Source organism: Grus americana, chromosome 6, assembly GCF_028858705.1.
Source record: "Grus americana isolate bGruAme1 chromosome 6, bGruAme1.mat, whole genome shotgun sequence".
Classification (NCBI taxonomy): Eukaryota; Metazoa; Chordata; class Aves; order Gruiformes; family Gruidae; genus Grus; species Grus americana.
In genome coordinates this window covers 13,217,053-13,244,857 of record NC_072857.1, presented here as the reverse complement: position 1 = coordinate 13,244,857, position 27,805 = coordinate 13,217,053, and the positions used below count along the sequence as shown (strand labels likewise).

The following is a 27,805-nucleotide window of genomic DNA, read 5'->3' as shown; positions in this document are numbered from 1 at the left end:
CTCCCTCATTTCCTCATCAGCATAGCTGCCCAGCCCAGCAAGGTCCCCTGTGTGCGTGGAAACACAAAAACAAAGGTACATTTTCTGATGTGACAGAGGAAGGGTCTGCCTCTTCCATAGGGTACAACTCTTCTTGCCCTCTAGATTATGAACTGGTAGGCTTGTCAGAGTAGTTCCCCAGCTGGCATCTCTGAAGCCACCAAGCTATTTTTACCTAGGTGGTCACAGCTTTAAAAATACGCACGTGCAGGTAGGAGCACATCTGTTTTACAGAACAGTTTCCTTCTGTCCCAGACCTGGCCAGTCCTGACACTCCTGTTTCATACAGAAGTAATCTGTCAGGCCAACAATGGTATTTTGAGGACCACTAGGAGGTAGAAAGCACCGAAGAATGAGCCTAATTCAAACAGTTTGTCTTCGCTTACCCAGGTTGGAAGACTAAAGGAAAAGACCATTCCCCCCCACCCCCGGCCCCTTTTTCTCAATTGATCTCTGCAATCTTTTGTTCTCATATGAGTGAAAAATAATCCCATGGATCTTTGATCTCTAGTATGTCTGTTGGGCCTCAGAACAGCAAAAAACTGACAAAACCAGTTTGGTTAATTGACTGGTACTGAATGTAGAAATGAGGATAATCAATTTGTTTTTCACACTTACCTGGCTCATCATCACTACCCATGTGCAAAAGACAATGATACCAGAGGAATCATGGTTGGGTGACATTAAAATGCTCTCATAAGCACTGGAAAGGTTTTGCAATGGTGATATTTTTGTTCTTGCATGAAGGATCCTGTCTATGGTTGGTCTGTTTTTGATCGCCCTTGGAACGGGAGGTATCAAGCCCTGTGTCTCTGCATTTGGTGGGGACCAGTTTGAAGAGGAACATGTAAGATTTCTTTTCTTTCCTAAAATCTGCAGTGTCTGCTTACTTTATGAGGATATTTGTAACAAATCCTGTTGTTCTAGAATAAGGGCCAGTTTGCTAGGAAAAGATGTAGTAAGATTTGAGGTAGGATGATCTGCATAAGACTTGAGAGAACCTGGATGCTCCAGGAAAGGAAAATGACAGCAGAACAGGACCAATATCAGGAAGGATAAGTCATAATTGCATCAAATCATCTAAAAGTTAATTGGATGTTGGAGTAGTCGGAAGATCCTGTATCATGGAACTGTAGCCATTTCTGAACCAGCTTAACAGGGCTGATTATAATGCACTGCAATGGAATACAGCAAATGAAAGAGAAAATTGTATTACCAGCCTATGCTTCCTTGGGAATTTTCCCTCAAAACAGTCATAGTCTGTGTCTCGGATGTTGTTCAGAAAGAACTGTAAGAAATCCCAGTCTTTTGAAGGTAGTGCTGCTATCAAATCTGCCCAGAATATTTTCTAGATATTCCAGAATGGGAAGTTCAGAAGAATTGGGAAAGTCTTTCTTTTTAGCTCTGTGCTCTGCATCCTGTGAATTGTGGTCCAGTTGCTTCATGTGCTCGTTCTCCATCGTGAGTGCTTAGCCCCTCACCTGCACTAATCTCAAATTCCCGTTTTGCAGCACAGTGGTTCAACCAGTGATAAGGTAGTGCAGGTCAGGAAGTACTAATCCTCAGCCAAAATAATAATTTTCAAATGAAATTAAACACTTAGATTTATGTTGACCTAACACACAAATAAAGTTTTGAGTTTCCTCAATGGCAGTATTCAAATCAGCATCTTCTGTGCATGGCATAGGTCCTCAAATATGTAGAAGGCCACTGCTACAATAAAGAAAATAAGTGTTTAGGTCTGTGATGAGTAGGCTTAAATTCAGGGAGAATTATTTAGGACAGTAGGAAAAATTTTCCAGAAATAGATGTAGGGAAGTACTAGGAAAGACTAGAACCTTTGGGACATGGAAATTCCCATCAGTGGAAACATTGAAGAAGGACAGTAGACTAATGGTCAGTCAGGAAAGGCACTGGTAGAGTTGGACAAGGGATGGGGGACCCCCATAGGGCAGTTTGCTGTTTGTTTTTTGCAATGCCCCAGCATGTAGTCAGCATTTAATGAATGAATAATATAGACTGGAATGTTTATTTCAAAATTTTGGGAAGACTTGAGCTTTTTGCACGTGAACTGTATGATGCTGAAGTGATGAAGCTTATGGTTACTAAGGAGTAACAAAACCCAGGATGTGTCATGGGTCACTTGTTCAAAGCCGATCCTTGTGCGGGCATGTCCATCCTGCACTGTCAGTTGGACTTGGTGCTTTAGGGGATGCTGCAGAAGAGGGAGCAGCTCTCATCTGGTGGTCACCAGCCTCCCCAGTTGGCACAACTCTGACCAAAAGCAGGCTGGCAGTACAGCACATGTGCTCTGGGAATATGCCGCATGCATATCAGCATGTGGTTATCCCAGTTTGCAGCACCAATAGTTGTCCCAAAAGGATTGTAACAGGTGTTACAGCAGCATTTTCAGAAGTGCTACTTCTATGAATATTAATGATTAATAATGTTTATCCAGCATCTTTCAATTACCACCTAATTACAGTATGATAATATGTACCACTTATCTTCAGAGTGTTTTATAGACTTCAGTTAATGAATCTCAGCACCTCAGTCAGGCACATACATATTATTATCCCAAACTTACAACCACAGCTGAGTTACAGAGAAAACACTGTATTGCCTGTGGTTGTGTGGGCCTGTGCCCATTCTCCAGCATTCAGACTATACCTCTCCAATAACTTTATCAAATACTAAGGCTCAAACATTCACCTGTGTGTTGCCTTCAAGAAAAACTAATTTAGAGAAAGAAAACTGTAAAAAGCCTTCTGATAAGGACAATGCGTTCTGCTCTATTCATTCTTTTCAGAATAGAAAGTTTTGTATTTTACCATTTTGAAATGACTTGGCTTTTCAGAAGAAAAAAGGGTTCTATGCTATGTGATAGGAAATTTAAGTCTTCAAAATTGGAATAAGAAGTTTTGATTTTATAAGAAATGAAAGGTTTGGGGCCAACCAGAATATTTCTCCCCTCCAGAGTGGTGTTTGAGAGGATTTATCATGTTTTTCATCTTCCACTGCAGGTAGGATGAAATAAGTTTTGAAAATTCCCAATGAAATGAAGCATTTGATTCCCCCTTAGTTTTCAGGACACCAATAAACTTCAGCTGAGCCCTTAAGTGCACAGGCTTAGTTGTTTCATCTGGAAACTAGAGATGTGGTAGTTCTGTATATAAAATGAATAAATAAATTACCCCTGCTATTCCCATGTAGAGACAAATTTATGTTTTGAGGTGAATGCACACCATTGGTCTGGTTTTCTTTTAAGTACTTTATTAGTGTAATAGTCTTGGATCTGCTGCTTTGAGAACAGCACTACTACAAACAGTGATGGAGACTGATTCAGCAGGAGGTCAGGGAAAGCAGATTTATCTGCAGGAGATTTCCAAGCATCTTTGTCTATGGGATTAGTAGTCCAAGCTAAAAATGCCTGAACAAAATTATATTTACAATATGTTATATGAATGCGAAGGCTGCTGTGCATATTAATTAAGGACCAAAGCTGCTTTTTAACAGTGTGATATGGTGTTTAAGGTACTAAATAGCTTTCTCTTTGTTTCTTTATTTTCTGGTTGCCAAGGAGATCAGGATTATCATGTACGGTACCTTTTCTCAAATTAGCTAATCCAAATCATGTTGTTCATGTACGTCTGCTCCAAAGATTATGAAAATAGGGAGGGAATTCCTTTTTCCGATCAGTGTAATTCGCAGGCTGCTGGGTTATTATTTTTGTACTCACTTCTGCTTTTTTGTGACCATTTTTTTTCCATCGCTGAAATCTGAAAATGTGTGAAATAAGATGCCCCAAATTCCTTATGCATCACTACCCTCTTCTCTTACCAGCACATTCTTTTTGGTAATTGTTGCTCTAGACTTTATCATGGTGAGAGCTGCATGCTTGAGTTTTTCCCAGCTCTCAGAAATTCTGAGTTGTTCAGATATGAAGGGTTAGAGAAATGGCATGAGAATTTGACTAGAAGAGGGCAGGACTGTGAGGACTCTACTGTACCGTCCATGTCAAGCTGTGGCAGGGCTACTGTGGGAGCAGGAGAGATTGCTGAGGCTGCTCATTTCTTTAGATTTCCTTATGATGACAACCAACTGGTCACAAAGGTAGAATGAAGAAGAAAATATACTTTTACTAGCTTAGCAGTAGAAAGTTCCAGGTAACCAGAAACAGTGGTAAGGACAGACATAGGGTATAAGAGAGAGTAAGACCCAGTGCTGTTTGCTATTAACCATGGGAACATGACATAGAGATGATTATTCTGAGGCTTATGAATCCTTTAATCCGGGATAAATCATTTACGAGTAATGTATGGATTAGATTGCCTGGGACGCACTAGGAAATAAAATTGTGGAAGAGCCAAAAGCTCAAGGTGATGGAGTCTTCAGAACTGTGTTGGGGAAACGCAAAAAGCCCTTAATCCAAGTGAGGGGACCCCCAGACTCCTTGGTGGGTGGCAATGGGAGGCAACGGGCTCTCACCCTCACCTTCCCAGTACCCACTTCACAGTGGGACATAAAGAAAAGCCCTCCCACCTGCCCACCTTCCCTGCAGTAATTGCCTGTGATAAAAGGCTTCTTGCCATATGAAGTAGCAATATTTCCTGTTGGCTGCACCATCAGTCACGGGAAGTTTTGTCCACATTTTTGGATCCCAGGCTTCTTTCCTTAAGAGCTGTCCTCTTTTAGCTGCCTGCAATTCTTCACGTTTTCTTCTGTTTTCTACCCTCGTGAATATTATTGTCTCAGGGAGAAGAGGGAAGCAGGACATATTAGAAGGAGCGGGGACAGAACCAGGCCCCTGAGGAGCTTCCTCACACTCACCTAAGTTAAAGCTTTGCATTCAGGTCATAGAGATATGGCTCAAGGTGCCCTAAGGAGCTCTCTGCCAGGCACCAAGCCATGTCCCAAGCAATTTGCCCACTACCTTTACTGGACCTGGTGACAGCTGGGAGCGAAGCCTAGCCAATTACGGAGTATACTGGCTGCCTGGGCTTGGGCTGTCCTTAAATGCTGGTTTCACTGACTCAGGCGTCCCGTAGCTGGTGATACAGATGAGCGTGGGACAGGTCAGGTACTCTGCTCTTCTTTCTCCCCCCTGCTGGCCCACCTAGGCACAGGGAGGAGGTTTAACACTGTGTATGTGCATGCGACACTGCATGTATGTCTCCCACACAAGCAAGGAGAGACTGCTCTCTGTTGAATACCCTCTCACATTACTCCTGCAAAAAGGACCAAGCTCTGCATCAAGTCCTCGATTCCTTCCAAATTATGAATTATGCAGGAAGAAAGATGATCCATGGGAATCCTTTGACTGTATGAACTATAATATGTTACAACATCAGTTAAATTCTTTGTCTTAGAGTTCATCCCTCCATCAGGCTCTTGAATTTGCTCCTGTAGATTTAATTTACCCTATTAGTTTGAGGATGACTGGCCTCAGCTTGGTAATCTCCTGTCTGATGGATACGTCTCATTTGCTGGCACTCTCTCATCTATGCTCCTCAAAATACACAGGTTTGCTTTTTCTATTTCTACACAGGAGAGAAGGAAAAAAAAAACCAAACCACTTAGACATGGGAAGAAATGATGAGCTTGTCTAACCGTGCCAAATTGGATTGAATTAGGTGACAGAGGATCTGAATCATGCTACTTGTTCTGAATAAGTAAATGCTCTCCCCTCCTTCCAATCTCACAACACTCTCAAAGCAGTGGCTTTTACTCTGAAATGCCAAAAAGCCCCAAAGCGCTTCTCAAGTAACGTGAGCTGATTTGTGTGAGCATTTACCGTCACCTGAACACAAGCTTGTTTGCTTAACATTTTATGCACTGTGTGTCAATATTTACCCAGCCTTCCTAACAAGAGAATTGATAGTGTTCAATTTGCAAGCCCAATGCTGTGTGTTAGCCGTGACATTGATATTGTCTTCTCTTGTTTTAGACCTCGGAGAGAAGCAAGTTTTTTTCCATCTTCTATTTATCCATTAATGCTGGAAGTTTGATCTCCACGTTTGTAACTCCTGTATTAAGAGGTCAGTGTTGATTTAGAATAAGACAATAAATTAGCTGCCCTCTGACTACTCTGCTGTGCATAGTTAGGCTCTTATGACAACTGAATGGCAGAAACTATATTATCTGTGGAGTGGCCAGTGTATTGCATTTACGCCTTGTTAATCCTGCCGTAGCAGTGTAACAGATTTATAGTACTAGCAGACAAGTCACAGAAACTATATTCCTGGTTGTATTTCAAAGCCAGCCTGAACTGTAGAATTAAAATATGAAAGGTGGAAGGACCTATATGGTCATCTAATCCTTCCCATTGCCAGTGAAGGATTATTCTCCTGTCTTGCCTGCAGGTAGCCTGTGGATGGGAACTGATCTCTGCTGTCCTCAGGGCCAAAAAACTTAGCAGGACTGGTTTTGAAGTCCTACCTTCTCCCTCCCACAGGCTGCTGCTGTTCTGGAGGGCTCTGTCCTGACACCCAGGCATGTCTGCGTGGGTCTGCTTGCAAGATTGCAGCCCTGAGCAACTAGCCTTGGAGACAAAGGACAGGCCTATGCCCCACTTAAGACCTACTTTACATTCTAGCCAGCTTGCACAACCCTTTTAGTCCCTGAGTCTTGCTGCACTTACTTCATTGTATCGCAGCTCCTGGAAGCCAAGGGGATTGGCACACTCTAAATACAGACACAGAGGCAGAGCAGCAGGCTACAGGCGATGGGGATGGGACAGGGACAAGGTAGCCTTCACACTCAGTAGCAATTTTTTTCATTCTGTCCCATGGCCTCCGGGAAGCTTTCTTTGTTCAGAGTGGTTATTTTAACAGGCCGTTCATTTCACAAGGCTGTGGGCAATTGTGCTCGCCTCATATTTACACCCTGCGTACGGGCAAAGACAAATGCTGTATCTCTTGCTCTTTCTCTCACTGGTGTCCCCAGGTCAGCATTCTGTGGGAAGGGGCTTTTGTTCAATGTGAGCAGATGAAAATCCAGTTCCCTTCAAACATCAAAACCTATGCCAATATAGCCTAGCAATAAACTAGTTGCAACATGGAAATGAGGTGGAGAGGATGGGGAAAGAGTAAAATTTCTGCTAAGTGTGAAAGCTTTTCTTGGAAGAGCAAGAAATGCAGTTCATAGACATTTGGCAGAAATGTGGAATATATACTTTTAGGTGGAGAAGTCCAACTCATGTTGCATGTCAAAAGTTCGGTGTGCCCATAATGTCTCGCTGCCAGCTTTGTTGGATTTAGCTAATTTACTGAAAATATGTAAATAAACGCTATGCACGCACACAGCTATGCAGCTGACTGTGACTGCCCAGGGACAACAAACAGGAACAACTGAAGGCTTCATGGGTTGGTTTCCCGTTAACTGTGTTGGCTTATTTTAGCCATTTTGTTATTACTCCATGAAGAATGCAGTAATTTGTGGCCACTGGCGTACAAACATGGACCCCACTGCTGGCTTGCTGTTTGCAGCTGGACTTCTAAGTTCACGTGGTGTGAGAACTGACCTGGTCCAAGAGGCACAGGGTTTCAGTGAACCATAGCTCAGATCAATCAAAGCCATGCTATAACAAACCTGGCTTCCTGATGGGTTATTGCAAGACCTGACATTTGGAGCAGGCTGCCTGTAGTGAGATTGGGAAGGTGGTGAGAAGGGGAACTGGAGTTAAGACTAATCCTCTGTTCCCATTTCTTTAGTAGGGGTATTGGCTTCCACTTTGTACACTGTAGATTGCTACGAAATCTGATTCAGGTTTTTAGCTCAACAACTCATGCAGCTGGCACAAATGATGTGGAAACACAGTACCGGTTATTTAGATTTAGGCAAATACAGAACGACTTCAGGTTATTTTAAATGTTGCAGGTTTTTTCCCCAATTACAATTCCTACTACTTCTTTCTACCTATTTGTCTGCCCCCTCCCTTTTACCATTCTCATCAATATCCCATTATCAGCTGCTTTTGCTGGCAGACACTCACCCTGCTTCCAAATTGTCTTCATCAAGGGAGGACAACTGTTTCAAGGAGATTCAATTCACAGTGTCAAGCACCAGCAAAGAAGATTTAAAGCCAGAGGAAGTGACTGATTTAGGGGAAGCAAATCAAAGGCTCTGTAACATAAGTCTGACTGTAATGAGGTGCTTTTATTTTTCACTTCTTTTTCAGGGGATGTGAAATGTTTTGGAGAGGATTGTTATGCACTGGCTTTTGGTGTCCCAGCAGCATTGATGGTGTTGGCACTTGGTGAGTGGAAACAATAATGCTTGTAATAAGAGTTACCAGTTCTGAGTCCATGGATAGATGAGAAAATGCACAAATTCAGTAGCTCTGGATGGATACTGTGATAGGAAACTCAAGGGTTCAAGGTCATCCAACAGTTCCACAGTTCAGAACAGCACGAAAAATCACTAGTTCGTTTAGCAGTGGGCAGACCATGGTTTTACTGCAATCCTTTATTGTGATACTGATGAGAGAGTGGTCTGTTGGATGTTTCGCAATACAATTGCCTTGCTCTATAAAGCAAAGGGAGGCACGAAAATGATTCTTCTGATGGCTTGTAGCTTGGCTTTTGAACCACAATCTAAGCAGTCCTCGGAGTTCCCCAGCTTATAGAAGGGAAAATTAACATGCCACTTCTAACCTTTCCATAGGCTCTTTGCAGCTTGGGGCCATCCTTAATGGCTCAGACTTTTGCTTCAGAATCTGTGCACCACACAGAAATTGTAGAAGGAGCTGAATGAGATGTTACTTTATTCTGAGCTGTCTCACTTTGCTTGGCTGAAGTAATTCCCACAATTACAGTGACAGCTTATTATTATGTTGCAATAAAAAGCCCTTATTGTCCAAGTGTCAGGAGGCAGCCGCAATCACCCTACTTCCTAAAGTTTGCATCTTAGCCCTATTAATGTACTTGTCAAGATTTCTTCTTCAACCCTTATAAAATACTCAGCAATTTCCACATTCTTAATGTTACTACTTGGTAGCCAATACAGAGGACACCCCATTAGCTTTAGTTTCACAGTTGCAAGCTGCTGAGGGGAGCAGTCCCCTTATTACGCTGCATTTGAGAGGTTTTCACACAGCATGGGGTGACTTCTCATTCAGCTTGTTAGCTTAATTGAGAGACCAAGCAATTGTGTGATTTCACCACAACTTCTGTGATTCGAAAAGTTCGTCTCCCAGAGAATGTGAATGTTGCTCTGTCCCCTCAAACTTCCATCAGGGAGAAGAATCAGGACACTGGAGAAATGTCATCAGGCCACAGCTAACATTACAGCAATTATTTCAAAAAAGTCGCGGGCCTGGGAAGCTTCTCTTTTCCCCTGTGGCCTGTTTCTATCAGTTTAAGGCAGCACAGGCTCCTCTGTGCATCATTGTGTGATAAATGTTTCTAGTGGGGTAGTAGTTGCCCAGGGGAAAATGGACGTGTAAATATTGCAGTTTTGGTGAAGGCATCAATCGAAATGTGTTTTTAGCCAGTGTCCTACTGCCAGATTCTACAGCCTGCCTGGCAAAGCAGCTCTGTGTTCTTTTCTAGCATGCTAAAATGCTCTTGGAAGTGGTATATTTGACTATGTGAGCAGCATGCAGAACTGGAGAAAATACCCTTTCAGCCCTGACTGACCTTCTCCCCGTGATGATGGAAAGCAAGGATAGATTTAGAGGCAGAATGGAAATCTTATAGAACAAGATTTTCTGGGCTGCTTCAGTTTCTGAAAGATGGGGGAAGACTGATATTATTTAATTCCAAATACCAAACCTAATGAAGGAACTTCAGTTCTCAAAGGAGTCAATGGCATCACCAGAAGGTATTTCAGCCAACCTAATGAATCATCTTTTAGAGGTGCCAACAGGTCCACGGGGAGATGCTAATTAGGTAGTGCAACTACCCACTCTGGGTGATTTTGGGCAAGTGTTTTGCAGTGCGACTCACCTAAACCGACTTCAGAGGTGTCTTTGACAGTTCTGCAAGTCAGAACTGGATGTGAAGGGTCTTCACAGTGAGAAAAGAGAAATGATGAGTTCCCTGCAGTGTCCCAGGCCTCCTGTGCTAGGACAGAGGTGCCTGCTTTTCTCCACTGGCTGTGGACTGACCCAGACAATTGGATTAGTTTAAAACATTGAGTTTGCTTTGTTATATGGATTTCGTGCTCAGTGTTTATTGTGCTTCTCCCTGCTAGTGTCTTTGGAATTGCAATGTGCTCAGAGGCTCTCAAAGAGCAGGACAAATGATATGTAATCAGCCCCCTCTGTGACAGGATTTTGAAGCCTTGGTCCAATATTCTTTGTGCTTTGAGGGAGAAAATCAAGGCAGTATCTTAAATTGTATATCCCTTCGTAGAAACCATAAACGGAGGTAATTTCTGTTAACACCTGTGTGTGATGCAGTGACCTTCATGGCAGTTTCCATTGAAATGTGTGTGAGATGCGAGTACACAGAGCCCGTGTTGGATCTGTATTAATGCTCACATGGTTGCAATGGCTCAGGGCTGATTTCCAACATCAGGTGCAGCAATTCAATGTGGATTGTATTTTAAGTTTAGCCTACAAAAAGCATAGATGGGGTGGAATTTTCAAAGCTTTAATTCCCAGCATGAATCAGATGTGGAGGTGCCTGTTGTGCCAGAACAGATCATGAGAAGATGACAGTGACTTCTTAGGGATCGCACTGCCTCTTGTAGGATGTTGCATTTTATTCCATCTGAAGGTATTAAAGGAGTCCTATATTTTTATTTTGTTAGAAGCGCAATCCTGTAAGCCCCAAGGGCAGAGGATTTCTGTTGAATACAGGGGTGGGGGATCCTTCCCAGAAGCCGGTGCAGGATTGAGCCTAAGTCATGGGAATTCCCATTTGGATTATAATATTTTTCAGTTGTGTTCATTGCTGGAAGTGGACTGTACAGAAAAACGCCACCACAAGGGAACATCTTACTTGAAGTGTGCAAATGCATCGGCGTAAGTGTGTGCCATTCTCTCTTTTTTATGCATGACTCTGAGGTTGCAGGTCAGAAAAGTGCAAAGGGAAAGGTGAGGTGACATTTGGAATTCTTCTCTATGCTGCTCCTGGATATCTTGCTGATGAGCTGTAAGGAATAAGAAACACATTTAGGTCCTAGTTTACTCTTTCAACATTTTGTCTTTTCCATAGCTCCATGAACTATTCAGTTGATGTCAGTAGAACCACTAGTGGCAGGTGCTGGTGGAGACTGAACTGAAAGGAAAATTCAGAAACTCACAGAGTTTCAGATATGAGTAATTTTTTTTTTCAGCTGAATAATTTTAGTGAAGTTTATCAGTTCAGCAGGCAGTAATAGTACACATCCGTATTATGCACATGCAGCATGTTCATGTAAATGCAACAGACACGCTGAAGTTGTATTATAGCCTTATTAATTATTTTTCATAGTGTGTGAGCTGAATATAGTATGTGAAAAAATACTCTGTTATTAGGTGGATAATGATGTTTCTTTTTCAGGAAGTTGTTGCTAACAGCAGATGTTTTCTTTTTACCTAGGTCAGTCCTAGTGATAGATTTACCTTGGGGAAACAGGCCAGATCCTAAGGATAGGATTTCTAAGTGAGGTCTGCCACTCTTTTTGCCAGGGTGGCTGTGTTCAGTGTGTTCAGTGACTGCAGCACACAGCATAAACAAGTTACAAGTTCAGTGTCACTGATTTTTCATCCAGTGAGAAACCAACTTGAAAGCTGGTCTAGGAGTGAATGAGACATGGGCTGCACCAGGAGTATGCAAAGAAAGATCTCCAGAACAAGAAGGGAGCGAGAGTTCTGGTTTTGACATTGCTTGAATAATGAGGCATTTCCTCCTCAGCACAGCAGTCAATTCGACAGGTGCTTTTTGGAAGAGAACTGAAGAAATTATGTTTAAAGCTTTATCATGTAGCAAGTTTTAAATCAAGTATGAAACAGTCTTTGGGGCTAGTGTCAGAATTGTCTCCGAAAGTCCATGAGGTAGTTCATTCCCACATCATACCTTTAATCAACCAATGTCACAGAAACTTCCCTGCAGAGAATTGGTGATAAAGCATCCAATCTGAGATTTTTGGAAGCGTCCAGCAAAACCTCTGCATTTTTCTGGCACTGCTTACATTTGGAGATAGGGAGAGCAACCTTGAGTTGGGAATGTAACAAGGGCAGATACGTCATGAGGCATGAGGGAGTTACTCACCTGTTTTTCTCCCTAGTTTGCTATCAAAAACCGGCTAAAAAATCGTTCCCGTCAGATTCCAAAGAGAGATCACTGGCTGGACTGGGCATCAGAAAAATACTCAGTAAGTGATGCTCTACCTGGCAGATTTGGAGGGGGAAGGGGGAACATGGACAAACAGACAGACAGGAGAGACAGTAAGACTAGCCTGGCCACACCACTCCTCACATGCACTGGGCTCTCATTTGTCTTGTCCCTTCCCACATCTGTACTCTCCTGACCCTTAATGGACAGTTTAGGTGCTGCACTTAAATGCAGAAATGCAAATATGTCCAATATCGTGAATAAGTGCAATGAATAACTGCCATGCAGAAAGAGCTAGGAGCTCTCATGCTTTGTGGCTTGAATCTCCTGTTGGTTTTTCATCCCCATCTTACCTTTTTGCCTGTTCCCTCTATAGAAACAGCTGATTGGGGAGGTTAAAATGGTGACACGCGTTCTCTTCCTCTTCATACCGCTGCCAATGTTCTGGGCCCTGTTTGATCAGCAGGTACAGTACAGAGCGTTGCAGGTCTGCCTGCCAGCCTGGGTTTGCACCCTTGTCCTTCCAGGGTAACCACAAAGCATCCCAGGGACACAGAGTGCCACGTTCCTACCAGGTGTCCAGGGGCTTGCTAAGGCAGTACCCACCATCACTGCTGGCCATCCCTTCGCAGTCCTGCCAGGTGTCTGGCACAGGAGGGTGAGAAGGAAGAATGTGCCCTGCCTACTGGCAGGTGCTACAGGGAAGGGAAGAAAAGGAATAGATGGGAAATAAGACCTCCAGCACTGTCATCTTCTCTATCCCCATGTTATCTAGTCCCATAAGACATCTTGGACTGCGTCCAGCTCTGGGGGCCCCAGTACAAGAGAGACATCGAGCTGTTGGAGTGAGTCCAGAGGAGGGCCACAAAGCTGATCAGAGGGCTGGAGCACCTCTCCTGTGAGGACAGGCTGAGAGAGTTGGGATTGTTCAGCCTGGAGAAAAAAGGCGGCTCCGGGGAGATCTAATTGCGGCTTACCAGTATCTGAAGGGGCCTACAGGAAAGATGGTGAGGGACAGTTTATCAGGGACTGTAGTGACAGGACAAGGGGTAATGGGTTCAAGCTGAAGGAGGGTACATTTAGATTAGATGTGAGAAAGAAATTCTTTACTGTTAGAGTGGTGAGGCACTGGAACAGGTTGCCCAGAGAGGTTGCGGAGGCCCCATCCCTGGAAGTGTTTAAGACCAGGTTGGATGAGGCTTTGGGCAACGTGGTCTAGTGGAGGGTGTCCCTGCCCGCAGCAGGAGGGTTGGAACTAGATGGTCTTTAAGGTCCCTTCCTACCCAAACCATTCTATGATTCTATGACCTCGAAGGCTTCACAGCTGTCTCTTTTCTCCTTAGGGATCCAGGTGGACTTTGCAAGCCACAAAAATGAATGCTGATTTTGTAAGTACTTAATGTCACCAGGGCTGGTAAGACTAGTAGTAACATCACTGCTTTTGCTTTTTAACCGGAGTCTTGCAGTACTGAGAGCACCTGCTTGATGAGTCTGGGTGAGTTGCACTTCTGGTGATTAGAAGCAAGAGGCTCTGTCAGCCACGTTCAGTTTATCACAGCATATCTTGGCAAGGAGCGAGGACGGGGGAGCCATCAGCAGCCTGCAAGGTCAGGAGTGCTGTCCCACTGGCAACCAGTCATTCTGTGACCTTGAGCAAGTAGGGTTTCCAGCCTGCTACCCTCACTGAAGACAGAGAAGTCAGGGAAAGTTCACACAGCCCTTGTAAGGTGTAACTAGAGCTATTGTAGTTGTATACTTCTGCTCTGGCTTGGTGATACATTAATAAAATCTCTCAAAACCAGCAGGAATCTTGTGTATAGGGTAGAGGTGTGATGAGGATTAGTTATTTGGTAGCCATAAAGTTCTTCAAAGATGTGAATGTCAAATGGTGCAGGGTGCAGCAGCAGATAAATGTAGATCAGCTGGCTGCCTAAAGATGCCACCATACAGTTTCTAGACATACATGTTTTAACAAGCCATCTAGATCTTACCTGTGGATGCTCACATCAGAATTTAGGATTGTAAATGCCCATTTTCCAGTTTAAAATTAACTTAAAGCCCCAAATTAGAGACCTTCTATGTCACTCCTGTTAAAAATTGGACTCTCAGCATGTGATACTCATTAGGCTTAATTAATTCAAATGAGGCATGAAAAAGACTACACCTTGGGTGATATTTATCCACCTCAGAAAGATAAACCAATGAAAGTTCATGCAGTCTTTGTGATGTGTATCTAAAGACTTTGTTTTCTGCTGTTTTGCTCACATGCTTTTAGTGATCCATTAGCAGAACATCTAAGAATCCCCTGATGTTACTTATTAAACTCTCCCTGGTGGAGGAGGACATATTCAGGGCTTTTTTGTCACACCCACTTGGATAAATTTTTGGCTTGTGCTTCAGTCTAATTCTGTCTCCACTGGTGAGCTGTCCCAACTCATGAAGGTGAGAATTAACTGCAACATTAGGGTGATCCCACCATTAGGCTTGTTGGAGTTCATGTTTGGAATATTCCATGTTTTTCCCTTCTGCAAACAAAGGGCTCAGCCAGGAAGTCTGGAGTTAAACAGGGAATGATTTAGTGTGAGATTAAATATTTGCAGGCTTATTTCCTAATGGCACGTTTGTATAGTGTGCACAAAGTAGCAGGAGGGGAGATTTGCTTGATAATTTGAATTGTAAGACTCCTTTGCTGTGACAAGTGGTTTCCACTCTCCCAGGAGGCAGCTGCCAGCGGAGACAAGCAGCCATTCCAGATTCAGTTCAGGACAAGCCTGGCAGACAGGAGACAAGCCCCCACAGCCCCTTCTTGGAAAGATATTTCCTTCCTAATTTTCCCCCCTCTTCTCTTCATCTTAATTTCAAATGAAAAGCATTACATGGACTTCAGACAAACACCAGCTCCTCCCTGGAGACAGCTCACCGGTCCCTTTTGGGGACTGGGACCCCTCCATCCATCCCTGTTGACCTTGCCAAATTGTGGGGGCTGGGTACAGTGATGCAAGGGTGAGGTACCTCTTATAGCCTTGAGGACTCTTGGCTCAAACCAAGAAGTCACAGTTGAAGAGCTGACTAAAGCCCATTTGGTGCCCTGGGCAGATGGAAGGAGGAAAGAGGTGTTTGTACAGCCCACCGGCTGAGGGATGGTCTTTTGTTATCCTTTTGGGGTGCTTGGGAGAAATGCCAACAGAGCTCAGAGGGTCCTGAAGCTTGAGAGCACTCACTTGCAGTATTTGGGCTTTTCCCATTACAGAAGTGAGGATGGAGGAAGCTCTAAATCCAAATCCCAAGTGGGACACTAACATGCCCATTCCTCCCCACTCACCTAGTCAATGGCTCAGCCAGCCTGCAAGATGGGTCTCAGTACCTGTCATAGGCTGTGTCCCAGCTGCCATATATCAAGGTCTGGGTGTAGCTTCCTTCTGCAAAATGATTCTCATCAAACACTGTGTCCTTAGACAACAAGTGTCAAGAGCACAATATCAGCTGCTAAAGGCAACATAAAGCATTTGAGGAAACCACCTTTGCTGCTAATGCCTCTCTGGGACTGGTTGCCTATTTGCCATATAGAGTTATATTATGGTGTTTATGAATCACTTGGAATATCTTTTTTGTTTCAGGGAATATATGTCCTTCAGCCTGACCAAATGCAGGTAAAAGATACTATAGGGTAGGAAATAACCCTTAGAAATGTATTTTCTTTTTCTCTCTCATTTTTATTTTTCTCATGGGACCAGTGGCCTTTCTCTGCTCCTTTTGAAGGTAGTAGCAGTGCTCCTGCTGACTGCTGTGGTGTGGACTCTGCCTTAGTGCTCACTAGCTGTTTTGAAAGCTTAGTCTTGGGGTTCAGAAGACCCCAAGAATGTCCTAACATGGAGGTTGAATTCTGCAGAATAGCACAGAGGTGTGGGAAGACATGCCACCATAATAGTTCTTTAACTAGTGCTGGCATGCGGCAGATACAAGCTGTGTCTCCTTTTAACGTGCCCCTGCTCTGGGATGAGCGTTGTACCTGAAATATGTTTCCTTCCTCCCTTCCTGCAGGGCAGATGAAAATGTGAAGGCTCCAAGATGGTGCTGTATCGTCACAGTTGATTACAATTCTTACGCTGAACAGTTCCGGAGAAATTCAAAGCTGTTCTGTTCCCTGAAATTTTCCTTCAAAACTGAAACAGCATCTCTCTCTGCTTGTTCTCCATCACGCTCTATTTTCTTGCTCTGCCACTGCTGGCTGGCAGACAAGCTCTGGCCCTCCCAGGAGAAGTGTAGTTCCTGGGGGATTACCAAGATGTGTTGAAGTGTGAGAAATTGCCAATCTCACAGAACAGCGCCTGTTCCTCTGGGATTTTGCTGAAGTCTCAAGATGTTTCCATTATTGCTGATTTGTTGTAAGGTCCCACCACAGCACCAAAGGTCACCTGCTTCTATTGTCAATGGGTTTTGTGCTTTTTAAAAACATAATGCTTCAGTTCTCTCTTCAGGGAAATTGGGCCAGTGATGCTTGTTTACCTCTTGGAAGGGAGGATGTGAACAAAACGTATTCATGCCTGTGAAAACTAAATAGCAGAAGCTGTTGGAGTGCAAACTATGATTATATTTTAAAAGGAGGTTTTTAAGTGTTTGTTCATGTCCTTTCTGTAATGGAATCATTTCTGGAGGACAGTGCTTTATGAGTTTAATTACTGAAAGTTGCTTTCTAGTCACTGAACTCCCATTCTTTTGTATTGCAGTTCTTAAATCCACTTCTTATTCTTGTCTTCATCCCAATTTTTGACCTTGGGCTCTACCCCCTGATAAACATGTGCAAATTTAATTTCACGTAAGTACTTGGGGACAATGCAGATGCCTCAGTTCTTATTCTTTGCAGCAAGTGTGCACAATAGCTTTTAAGGAGGAGAAACACAAATTTCCATTCATCCTTCCCAGTACTTGCCTCTACTTCAGCCCCAATAGGCAGCATCACCCTCTTCCATAGGCCCTGGAAATTCCAGAGGGGAAAATTCAGTGGGTTCTGCTCTGTACAGATTTTCCCTGAAAGCAGATATGACCAGTACCTCTTTGAATTTGATCAACAGGTTCTTCACCTTTATCTCCTACAGCATCCCTAAATAATGCCCTCCCTTAAAGGTCCCTGTGGGGCCAAATTCCCTGTCCCATGTGGGCTACATGCAGTGGTGTGGAAGCAGATTCCACACTGGAATCTGAACCAATGAGTGCATAAGGGATTTTCCACATGGTCCAAGCATTTTATTCCAAGTGTATGTTAGCAAGAAGTGCAGTGTAATAGGAGCAGTTCTGAGACACCCTTTATGCATTTTGGGGGATTTTACTTCAGGGTGTCTGTAGTCTGCCTCTGTGGACTGATGTCCTTTAGCAGTGGGAGCACTGATGGAGTGCCTCTGCCAGTGCACTTTCAGCTGAAAGGAATCAAGTTTCCATGCTCCAGCACCACTTCTCAATGTGAACCACAGCGTCGGAAGGGGCTATGAGTGGGCGACTGGCTTAAAAAGCATGTTCCTAATCCAAACTAAAATGCTGGATAGACAAAATGACATAAAAGGGGGATGGAAGGAGCCTCAGAAGCCTACCCCTTCACCCTGCTGATCCTCTCCCATCATGCTGAATTACTTGCACCTAAAGACATTGTCCAGCCCTGCAATGGTGCCCTTTGGAGGACACACATCAGGAGCTGTGCTCCTCCATGCTACCTCAGTGTGAGCCTGTGGGCTGGACTGAGCACCAACTCGACAGAAAACTTCCTGCCTGATGATCAGTTCACAGACTAGTTCACCTAGCAGCACAGACTCATGCACTGATCAGGACGGAATGCCATGCTGTTTCTGTCCCCTGGATGTGGGATACTAACAGGCTCCTATCCAGTTTAGCTGTAGAAGTGGCTGTGGAAACACTGAGTCTGCAGGGAGTTAGCCTATGTGGCTGCAAAAGTTTGTGCTACGAAATCCCAATGCAGCATTGAATATCAAAACCAATTTTTTTATTACAAGATGCAAGCAGTAAATATTTTCTTATCCCAGGGCATGTAACTGAGAGACAGAATGTGGGTTCCTAATCTGGATTTCCCACACCCCAGTCAATCTGGAATGTGAATCAGACCATTACAGAGTGTAGAGACCACTGAATCTAGAACCAGATTTGTTTCATAACTCAATACTCAGTTTGGACCTGCCGTTCTGGACCTATTTTGTTCTGCTTTATATCAGATTGTCTCGTGTAACTCTGGTAGAGTTGCACTAGTTTTGCTCTGAGTTCAGAAGCAAGCTCTTTATTCTCTAGAAATGTAAATGTATTGGCATGAGAAATAACCCAGAATGATGCCACAGATGGTCAGAAACATTGATGACACAAACTATACATTTTTCTTCTCCTCATTCCTGCTGCTAAATAGCATGCTACTTTTCTTTTGCCTTTCCCAAAAGGGACTTGAAGATATATCATTTCTAGTGCTCCTTCCAACATCACAGGTTAACATAATGCCATAAGCTACTCCCACTAGAAGAGCTAGGAATGAGATAATGTGAAACTTGCAAGCAAAGAGCTTTTTTTCATGGCGTATCAGTTTTAATTGGCCTCAGTGCTGGCCTCATACAGAATAATAGAATAGTTTTAAGTTAAATGATTGGCAATTTAAACAGCATGTCATCCCCAGTGCCACCTGTTGGACAGTTTATTACATGGTTTTGGCACATCTTTTGCTCTGAGGAATGGTATTCTATATTTTAAATTACTCTTTTTTTTCTTAATGGTGCCTCTTTCACTTGCTCCATAGACCTATTAGGAAAATGGCAACAGGTATGATCCTTGCAGGGATGGCGTTTGGACTTGCAGCCATTGTAGAAGTCAAAATAAATGTAAGTATAGCGCAAGGGAGTCCGCAGAAATACTTTCCTTCCCTGGATTGTTTTTACTGATGCCTGTTAGATAATCCTTTTAATCATTGTGTTCCTTGATGATAATTTTAATGTGTTCTTTACAATTAAGCCTACTGATCCAGTTGCTAATAATAATTCTTACTTTGTCTACTTTCCCTTCTCTTTCTCTATCTCTGTCTCTTTCTGTCTTTCTAGTCTTTGCAGTTTTGCTGTGCCGGTCATCTGTATTGGTCTATATTCTAGATTTCCATCGTCAAAGTGCTTGACAGACATCTAGTTAATGCTAGTGATTAATTTCCAAAAGGTAGTCTGTTCTCTCTCCTATTTTTTGCTGTAGCTTGCCTATATTTTACTATTTGGGGGTTTTTTTTGTGTGTATGTGTGGTAGTTTTGTTTTTTTTAATTTAATTCCATTCCTACTGTAGGGTGGGGATGTGTTTTTTGGGGGTTTTTTTTACAAGCCAAGTTGATTCTCCAGTGAGGCAGGTGAATGCAGTCACTTCTGTAGTCACAGGCATCAGGGACTGCCAGGCATCCCCAGACAGGATGGCAGCAAATCTCTTGTAAATTCGATGTTAGCCTCTGCAGATTTGTACCATTTGTTTCTGGTCTGTGAGCAGCTTTTTGCAGACTTTCGCTGACCTTTGGCTCACAAAAGTTACTGTAGGATTAATTTTTAAAGCTTCCACGTATACTTAAAATGTTCTGTTAGAGTGGCAGGCACGCAGCCCTGGATTAAAATCTGCTGGTTTCTCAGGTGAATCCACTGACAAGTCTCCCTCTGAAATGAGACTTTGTGGGTTCAGATATTGTTTCTGATCTCTTTGCATGAGCAAAGAAATGCTCTCATTGCTACTGCCAGCAGCTCTGGCCAAGCACTGAAAGTCTGCTCTGGCTGGGGGTAACTCTTCTGGGCAGAGGCAAGGTGAGTTAGATGTTCCCCACTGCCTGTGCATGGAAATTTTACCCTGAAGGCCGCTAAAAGCTCTAGCAAAGAGGGGGTAGGATGGCCCACCTTGGCTTGGCTGTGGGTAGTGCAGGCGAAAAGCCACAGTAATGGGATTTGCTGAATACCTGTTGGTCTAGAGCAGCATCTGGGTACAGGGAAATCGGTGTCGCCCTATCTTCTCTGACAGTGTGTCTCCCTGCCAAGTTAGGTTCAAACTACCCTGTCTGCAATACCCAAAATATAGGATGAGATAGAAAAAAATTGATAGCTCTGAAGTATTGCTGGCAGCTACTTGAAAATAAAGTGAGAAAAAAAGAGAAGTTTAAAAAAAATATTCATTTTAGATCTGCAGGTAGTACAAGGCTGACGCTGATTGAAGTACTATTTCTAGGAAATTATTCCTGACAGAAAGACATACGTCTGTGCTGGAGGCATCATCCTCCCTTTCTCAGAAAACAGGGAATAACATCTATACAGTCGGCTGTTAGTATGGTGTCAAGTGACGCAAAAGCACCGATTACAGACATGGAGCTGGACTGGGATTTTCAAAACTGCTTAGCTTCTGGCCTAATTCTTTTCCCAGTTACTGACTGCAGTGGGAAATAATTATTCTGGTCACTGCTTTTAAAAGCTAAGCACATTTCTTTCCATTCTGATATGGCAGTTAGTTAAATTGAGGCACTGGGGAGCTGTATAATAAAAGCAGTGACTTTGTTCTACCTGCCCAACAGTTGTGTAGCCTGTATGCTCTGCAGTGTGAAGAGCAGATTTTGGGAGGAACAATAGATTGGCTATTGAGCTACTATGAGGAAACCTCCCTAAATAAGATTTATGTTCAGTTTTCTCTCAGTGCAACTTCTGATGAGGAAGGGATGGAAAAGTGTCATTACAGAGAGGAAGACTATTATCACTAAAAATGAAGAGATATTAAAGTGCTAATAAAGCATACAGATGGCACTTAAAGCCTTTTATTTTAATTAGGAAACCGATATGCCTCAACTTGTCTCAGAAGAAAGTTTAATTCGGGTCCTGAATTTGGCAAAGAACCCTGTTCAAGTGACAATCCAAGACCGGGACCTGTTTCAGCAGCCTGTGGAGGCTTTTCAGGTAAGCACGTATGTGGGGCTGGAAGGTTTGACTTGCATTCCATTGAAGAAAGGGTGGGCTTTTTATCAGGCACTGTCTAATAAAGCCCACAGATTGTAGAGCTTGTTCTCCTCCACTGCCTTAGAAGTGCATGAGAATGGCTTTAAAAATGGAGCCTATTATCTCCGTTGATGAGACAGAAATGGAAAGTTTGAGACATATTTCCATTGCAAAAGAGGAAATGACTAACTACATTAACCTGTAATTAGGAATAAAGGATAATTGTCCTGAGATGAGCACATAGAGACATTCAGCTGACATCTCTCAGTGCTCAGACCAGGCTTTGCTGCTGGGATCTGGATGGCATCTGAAAAGCATTTACCTGCAGAAGAGGAGAGAAACAGGAAGGCAGTTAACTGGGCATGGGCACTGGGTTGTTTCCTACTTCAGCTTCTAGATTACTTTACAGTAATAGTTTGGGACTCAGTGAGTCCATTGGCCATCAGCTGCCTGCCATCTTTTAGATGTGGTTCCATCGGGGCAGAGGAGGGCCAGGGGAAGGGGGGTAGCTGTGTGGGCAGAAGGTGCACCCTGGCCTTTGTGTTGCATCCAGCAAGGGAAGATACTCCGAGCTCTGGCTTGACCAGCCCGAAGCCTATATGTCAACATAGGCCCTTTGCTGTAGAAGCAGCTCTGACTGTTAACCTCTTTTTACGGGCTCCCTTGAGGAGAGGCTAGGGTTGCACTTGATGGGAAGAGCCAGATCTTTTCCCATCTGAAGAAAGAATGTAACCAAGTTTGTTTTTTCCACAGAACCCGGCTGAGTACTCAAAATTAATATTGAATGGAGAGCAACAGAGCCTTCGCTTCACCCTACAACATCAAGGATTGTCTCTTGCTTTTAACTACACCGTGAAGGAAAAATCAGTGTACAGCTTAATTGTTTTTGAGGCAGAAGGAAGCCTATCAAGCCGCTTAGTGAGTGTGGGAGTGAAGTGTAAATACAGTATTAATTCAATGGCTGTGATGATACAATGGGGTAATGGGCTCATTAATTCATTTGCTCAGTTGCAGTGTCTGTTTGATTGCTCTAAACCTGACTTCTTAGCTAGCGGCACTGGATCTGTACGTATTTCTGCTGGTTGATTAATAGAGGCGTTATGGCATCTGAGAGTTGCTGGGCACACTTTAATCCAGTGAATGGTGCAGTGGGAGAGCAGAGTCATGCCTGCTAGGCAGCAGAGCTTGAGAAAGCTAAGGAAACAGAGAGCTGGAGATTTTCCCCAAAAGATGATTCTATAAAGCAAAGATGTTAAAGAGGCTCTAGGGCTGGGCATGGAATAAAAGTATCAGAGGAATGATTCCGGGTTTAGTTATTGCAAGTGTTTAGTGAAAATGCACAGAAGGCCCATTTGTTTTGCTGAACAGAATAAATGATTAAGCTCATTTCAGGCTCTGCAGCAGAGCCGGCTGCATTTGGACTTTCGTGTATTGCCGCAACAATCAGAGAGAGGCATGTGGGATGTACAGGGCCAGATTCTGATATCTTTTACGTGCAGCTATGTCCCAAGAAGCTCTCTTGAAATGTATGGTGTTATTGCACATTGTGGCAGGTGTGTATGTATGCACGTAAATGCCATCAGAATCTGTCCTCATGCTAAAATATCAATTCTCTTTGTAGTTCCTCAGCCTCCTACCTTGCAGGGTTGCCATACTAAGCATTCAATATTGCATAGTAGAAACATAACTGTTTTTAAAAATGAGGAGTTTTAAGAATTTATGTTTTCCTAACACTGGGGCTTTTTTCTGCTTTATGGTTTAGAGCTTGGGGCTCATTATCACACAATGTTGTTAAGCTTCCCTGTGACCCTGATGACTGTGTGCTGTTGCCTTAAGAAATGGATACTCGTACACTGATTCTCATACCGTCCTTAAGAAGTGAAAGCCTGTGACAAGGTGGAGCAAAGCAATCTCTGAGCTTCAGTACATCTCTGTGCTGCCCTAGCTATCTAGCCTGTGCTTAAATTAATGCCTGCCTTAGCGCGGGTAGGCTCCCGTGCGCTGGGGAACAGCAGTGCTGGTGGGTGATGCTATTGACCTGTCACTCTCAGCTGTAGATAAGAGAGGTGTGGTAAATGATGCTCACTTTTCCAGCATTGCAACAGGAGGAGGGCAATGCCAGCATCACTGCTGTGTTGCAGGGCTTGCCTTGGAGTAGCCACGGCCCACGCCAGCCTCCCTCCCTGCTGGGTCTGGTCCCCTTACTCGGGTGGGGGTGTTTTCCTGGAAGGAGCCAATCTGAAATTGGTTTCTTCTCCTTTGTGGGCTGTTGAGTGGGCAGGAAATGAATTTGAGAGCTCTTGGGATCATCGATGAAAACAAGTAATAATTTGGCTGGCCCGCCTACAATGAACTAGAGTGTTAATCCCCATGTATCCCCATGGACAAAAAACCCACAATGTTGTTGGTTATTATTTATTGCCCTGACACTTATTATTCACTGTGGCTATTTATTATTTAGGGCATACATTATTTGTGGATCAGCGTATCACACTGAAGTGCAATAGGCATTTTATAGACATTCTGGATCGTTGGTCTCAGAAGCTCAGGGTTTAACATCAGGAAGACAGTGTGGAGAAAGGGCTAGAAAATTTTCAGAGAAAGCCACTTTCTGAAGATAGATTCAGTCCCTTTTGGCTTGCCTGGGTTCTGTCTGTGGGCAGTGCAAACTGAAATTGCCCTGCCAGCTTAAGTGGACATGGCACAACTGTGGATTTCTACCAGCCAAGAACCTTGCTCTGTATTTTTTTTGTCTGACAATCTTCAGGGCAGGGCTGTGTCTTTACTGTCTTGTTTCAGCATTGTACACCAAATGGGCTCTCCTCAAATGAATGTGGATCATGTGAACTATTGAGCTGATGCTCCAGCTGTGATCTCCAGGAGAGGCACTCTCGTTCCCCAGTGTGCCGAACCAGATGGTCATTTCAGTGATGTGTCTGCAGAGACTGTGAGGGCAAACAAGCTCAGTGCATCTTGGTCTCTCCTGCTCTCTGCCTGCGCCATACAACAGTTTAATCTCTTGAGTATTGAGGGTCAGGGAAAATATAAATCATACATGATGCTCAGAGAAGTAACCTAGCAGTTTCTCTTGGCTTTAGGCTTCTGTGAAGTCTATGAGTATGCCAAGAACCAAGGTCTGAAAGTTAGGCAGTTGCAGGTTTTGTAGGAGTAAGGCACTCATGTTTAATTGTAATTAATCACTGAAAGAGGCTAATGTGGATAATGCTTTCTTGCTATCTTCAGATCAAGACAAATACTTTTTTGGAGGGTGTTACATGCCTCAGTAGAAGGGTGACTGGCTGAAACTCTGTAACCTTTGTTATACAGGAGATGAGGAAAAAAGGTATGATCTCATCGTAAGCCCTTAGTGGAGCTGAAATTTTGCCATTGGCTTCATTGTACTGGGACTTCATTTCTGTGGCCTGATGTAAAGTTTATGTGAGAGTCCAGTCGATTTCCATGGGCTTTGCAACACATGTGTAAATCCACAGACACTAGTATTTTCTGCTACACATTGTTTATAAGGCAGCATTAGTAAATATGTTTGATTTTTTTTTTCTTCCCCTCTTTAGATTACAGACTTGGAAGCAAAGCCAGAAAATGGTTTGGCAGCTGTTAGGTAGGAATGGCTTTTTTTGAGGATTTGGAGGTGGTGGGGTGAGGGAAACTGCTTTTGTTTAATGCAAACTGTATGTAACATAACCCAGATGTTCTCAGGTTGGAATCTAGTCCATGCTTCTCATGCAAGACTCAGGTGTCAGCTGTGGAGGCTTGACAGCGTGTCACCTCCCACACTTGCCACACAGAGCTGAGCATTATTGCTGCTTACTGCCTAGGATAGTCTGGGCTGAGATGGCAACATAAAAGATCTCCTCCCTTGGAAGAGTGATAAATTCATCTCACTGTGTCCCACCTCTTAGGGAAAGAAAGGGAAGAAGCAATCTGGAAGGGAGCTGTCGTCATTTGTCCTCTGCAAACTGGCCAACCCATGACATTCATTTATCTCACCCAGCCTCATGCACAAATACAAATGCCTACTGAATTGGATACAGCAACAATTTTACATCCTTGTAAACAATTCAGCTGGGCATTGGGCTCTGTTTAAGCAGCCAGTCTACTTTCCAAATTTGAGGTAGTCCATGAATAGACCTGTGCTGGTCTGCACTGAGCTGCCATCTCAGTGATGTCACACCTCCAGCGCCACATCACCAGACCTATGTGAGACTACTGAGATGCAGAAGAAGCAGGTTGGGGTGTGTGTGTGTGTGTGTGTGTGTGTGTAGAAAAAAGAGGAACAACCAACCAAACAACAAAAACCCCCAAAACTGTAGATAGTATAAACCAATGAGCAACTCCCTTGTCTGAAAGCCTGTGTTGACAGTATCAGGAGAGCAATATCTCTTCATAGCCCTGTGTTTGTGAAGGCTTCTACTGACTAAACACCACCTTGGAGGCTTGATTAATACCTGCAGTCAGAAATGTTTTATATTTTGCTGTGAATATTTTTGACAGAATCCCAAAACTTTCCCTCCAAAAAATTGTGAAGAGGTTTCACTAGGAAAAATCTATTTTTCCACTAAAAAATTACTTCTGTTAAGCACTTGACTATCTTCAGGGACAGTCACCCCCATTTTAAGAACTGAAAACCAAAATATTTTAAAACATAGTCAGATCAAATGAAAAGGGTTTGGTTTTGCTAACAATTTTTGAGTTGTCAAAAGGAAACTGTCTTTGTGTATGAAAAAGCCTATCAGCACTGGATGAAAAAAAACCAAACCTGAACATTCTCATGAAAGTTTTGGATGTGATGAAAATGTCTTATTTTGCTAGAAAACTCTTTCCCCACTGGTAGAAACTCCTTGGAAAGTATGCCAGTATGGTGCGTCATCAGGACACCCAACTTTATAGTTTCCTGGGGTGGGCTTGGGACTCTCCTGTCGAACAGCCACAGAACGATCTTTGAAGGTCTCTGAGATGAGATTGCCTGGAAGTCCTAACCCACAAAAAGCGAGGGTCACTTTTCACAGGAGAGAGAATAAGAGTGTAAAATTACGCAGCAGGGAAAACTAATCTTATATTGAAAAACTGGGCAACGAATCAGGTGAATATTTTGGTAGCTTGCAGGAGAGGCTGTCATAACCTTATGGAGTTACAGAATGCTTTGGGAGAGAGTGCACTTCTTTTAAAGTGTCTGATATTAGGCTTCTCCTGCCCTGTCTGATAACCCAATGAAATATGCTTTCTTTGCAGATTCATTAATGGTTTGAGCCAAGATGTGAACCTCACCATTGACAGCAAACGGTTCATTGCTGTTCAGAAAAATTACAGTGCTTCTGAGTACTCGCTGCTAGAGAGGGACAAGTAAGTTTCCCTTGCTGTGCTGAAGGTCCTTGCCAAGGCATTTCCTTGGATACAATGGGGCTTTTCTCAGGCAAATAGCAAAACCTTCATTGCTATTGTCTTGGAATTTGGTTGGGGGGGCAGATGTTTATAAAAAAGCAGAGCAGGTGTTCCAGGCCACTGGTATGTGTGCAGAAGCACCATGCGTTTAGTCGACAAGGTGTCCAAGCCAAAGGACAGCAAATCAGTATCTCTGTGTGAAATACGCAGTAGAATAGATGCATCCTCCAAAAAGTGTCAGGGATACCTCCCTTCCCGTGGCTGTTACTGCTTTAGTAAGATAAAATCAGTAGGGACAAAGCTTGGAAACTTTATTCCCATGATGAGAGTATAATGACATCCTAATTTAGGCTGTAATCTGACTTTTCTCAGAGTCAGGACAGGGGAATTTTGGAAACCCAAAAAGCCTTTTGAAGAAGTCCAGATACAGCACTTAACTTTCTCTGAGCTTTTATTCACACTATGTGGGGGCCTGTGGGGAAGAGACTAGCCATTCCTGTGCATCTGTCAGCAGAATAAGGTGGGACATGGTGAAATCCCCTCTGCCATTTGATTCTTGCTCTGTTTTGATATTCTCTCAGGCCCAAGCCTCTTAGTGTTAAGGTGCTCTGAGGGAAAGGCCAATTCATATTCCATGCTACAAAGCATTGGTACGTGGGCTGGTAATGTCAAGTAACGTTACATGGCTTTGCAGGCTGGGCTTGTTAGACAGGGCTCCATACGGCCTTGGTTTGGCAGCATTGGAGTTGGCTCTTGTAGGGTATTTCTGGCATTTGCAATGTTTCAAAACAAGCTTCATGGCTTTTCTCTGCATCAGCTCCATCCAAAATATTTATTCCTGCAATTTAGTAGGATGCAGCAGTCATTGTAGCAATGCTGCTGAGCCTCTGTGCCATCTCACACATCCAAAATCAGAAGAACAAATATGAAGGCTAATTTGCTCTATTGAAAGGAAACAAAGTGGCTTGTGGGTGCATATCTCTGATTTCCTGAAGGCTGCCTGAGCCTGGCTAACTTGTCTGCCGGTAGTTCCTGAAGGAGTAGAGAAAAGTTTGGAAGGAAAATAAGCCTGGGGGTGGGAGGGGGAATCAGTGCTAGGAAGAAGTAGAAACCATTTAAAA

The 27,805-nt window shown here is 43.5% G+C and overlaps 1 protein-coding gene across 2 annotated transcripts in view; it reads left to right on the top strand.

The window, feature by feature from the left end:
• The window catches only part of SLC15A2 (solute carrier family 15 member 2), a 46,191-nt gene that overhangs the window by 11,267 nt on the left and 7,119 nt on the right, over window positions 1–27,805 (top strand). For both annotated transcript variants that reach the window (XM_054830538.1, XM_054830537.1), the window contains 14 exons: window positions 787–886; window positions 5,987–6,077; window positions 8,219–8,296; window positions 10,926–11,008; window positions 12,256–12,342; window positions 12,679–12,768; window positions 13,646–13,690; window positions 15,920–15,952; window positions 17,030–17,118; window positions 19,087–19,168; window positions 21,120–21,245; window positions 22,038–22,202; window positions 24,857–24,903; window positions 26,535–26,645. In XM_054830538.1, coding sequence (XP_054686513.1) covers window positions 787–886; window positions 5,987–6,077; window positions 8,219–8,296; window positions 10,926–11,008; window positions 12,256–12,342; window positions 12,679–12,768; window positions 13,646–13,690; window positions 15,920–15,952; window positions 17,030–17,118; window positions 19,087–19,168; window positions 21,120–21,245; window positions 22,038–22,202; window positions 24,857–24,903; window positions 26,535–26,645 — 1,227 coding nt within the window. The remainder of the gene's footprint in view (window positions 1–786; window positions 887–5,986; window positions 6,078–8,218; window positions 8,297–10,925; window positions 11,009–12,255; window positions 12,343–12,678; window positions 12,769–13,645; window positions 13,691–15,919; window positions 15,953–17,029; window positions 17,119–19,086; window positions 19,169–21,119; window positions 21,246–22,037; window positions 22,203–24,856; window positions 24,904–26,534; window positions 26,646–27,805) is intronic.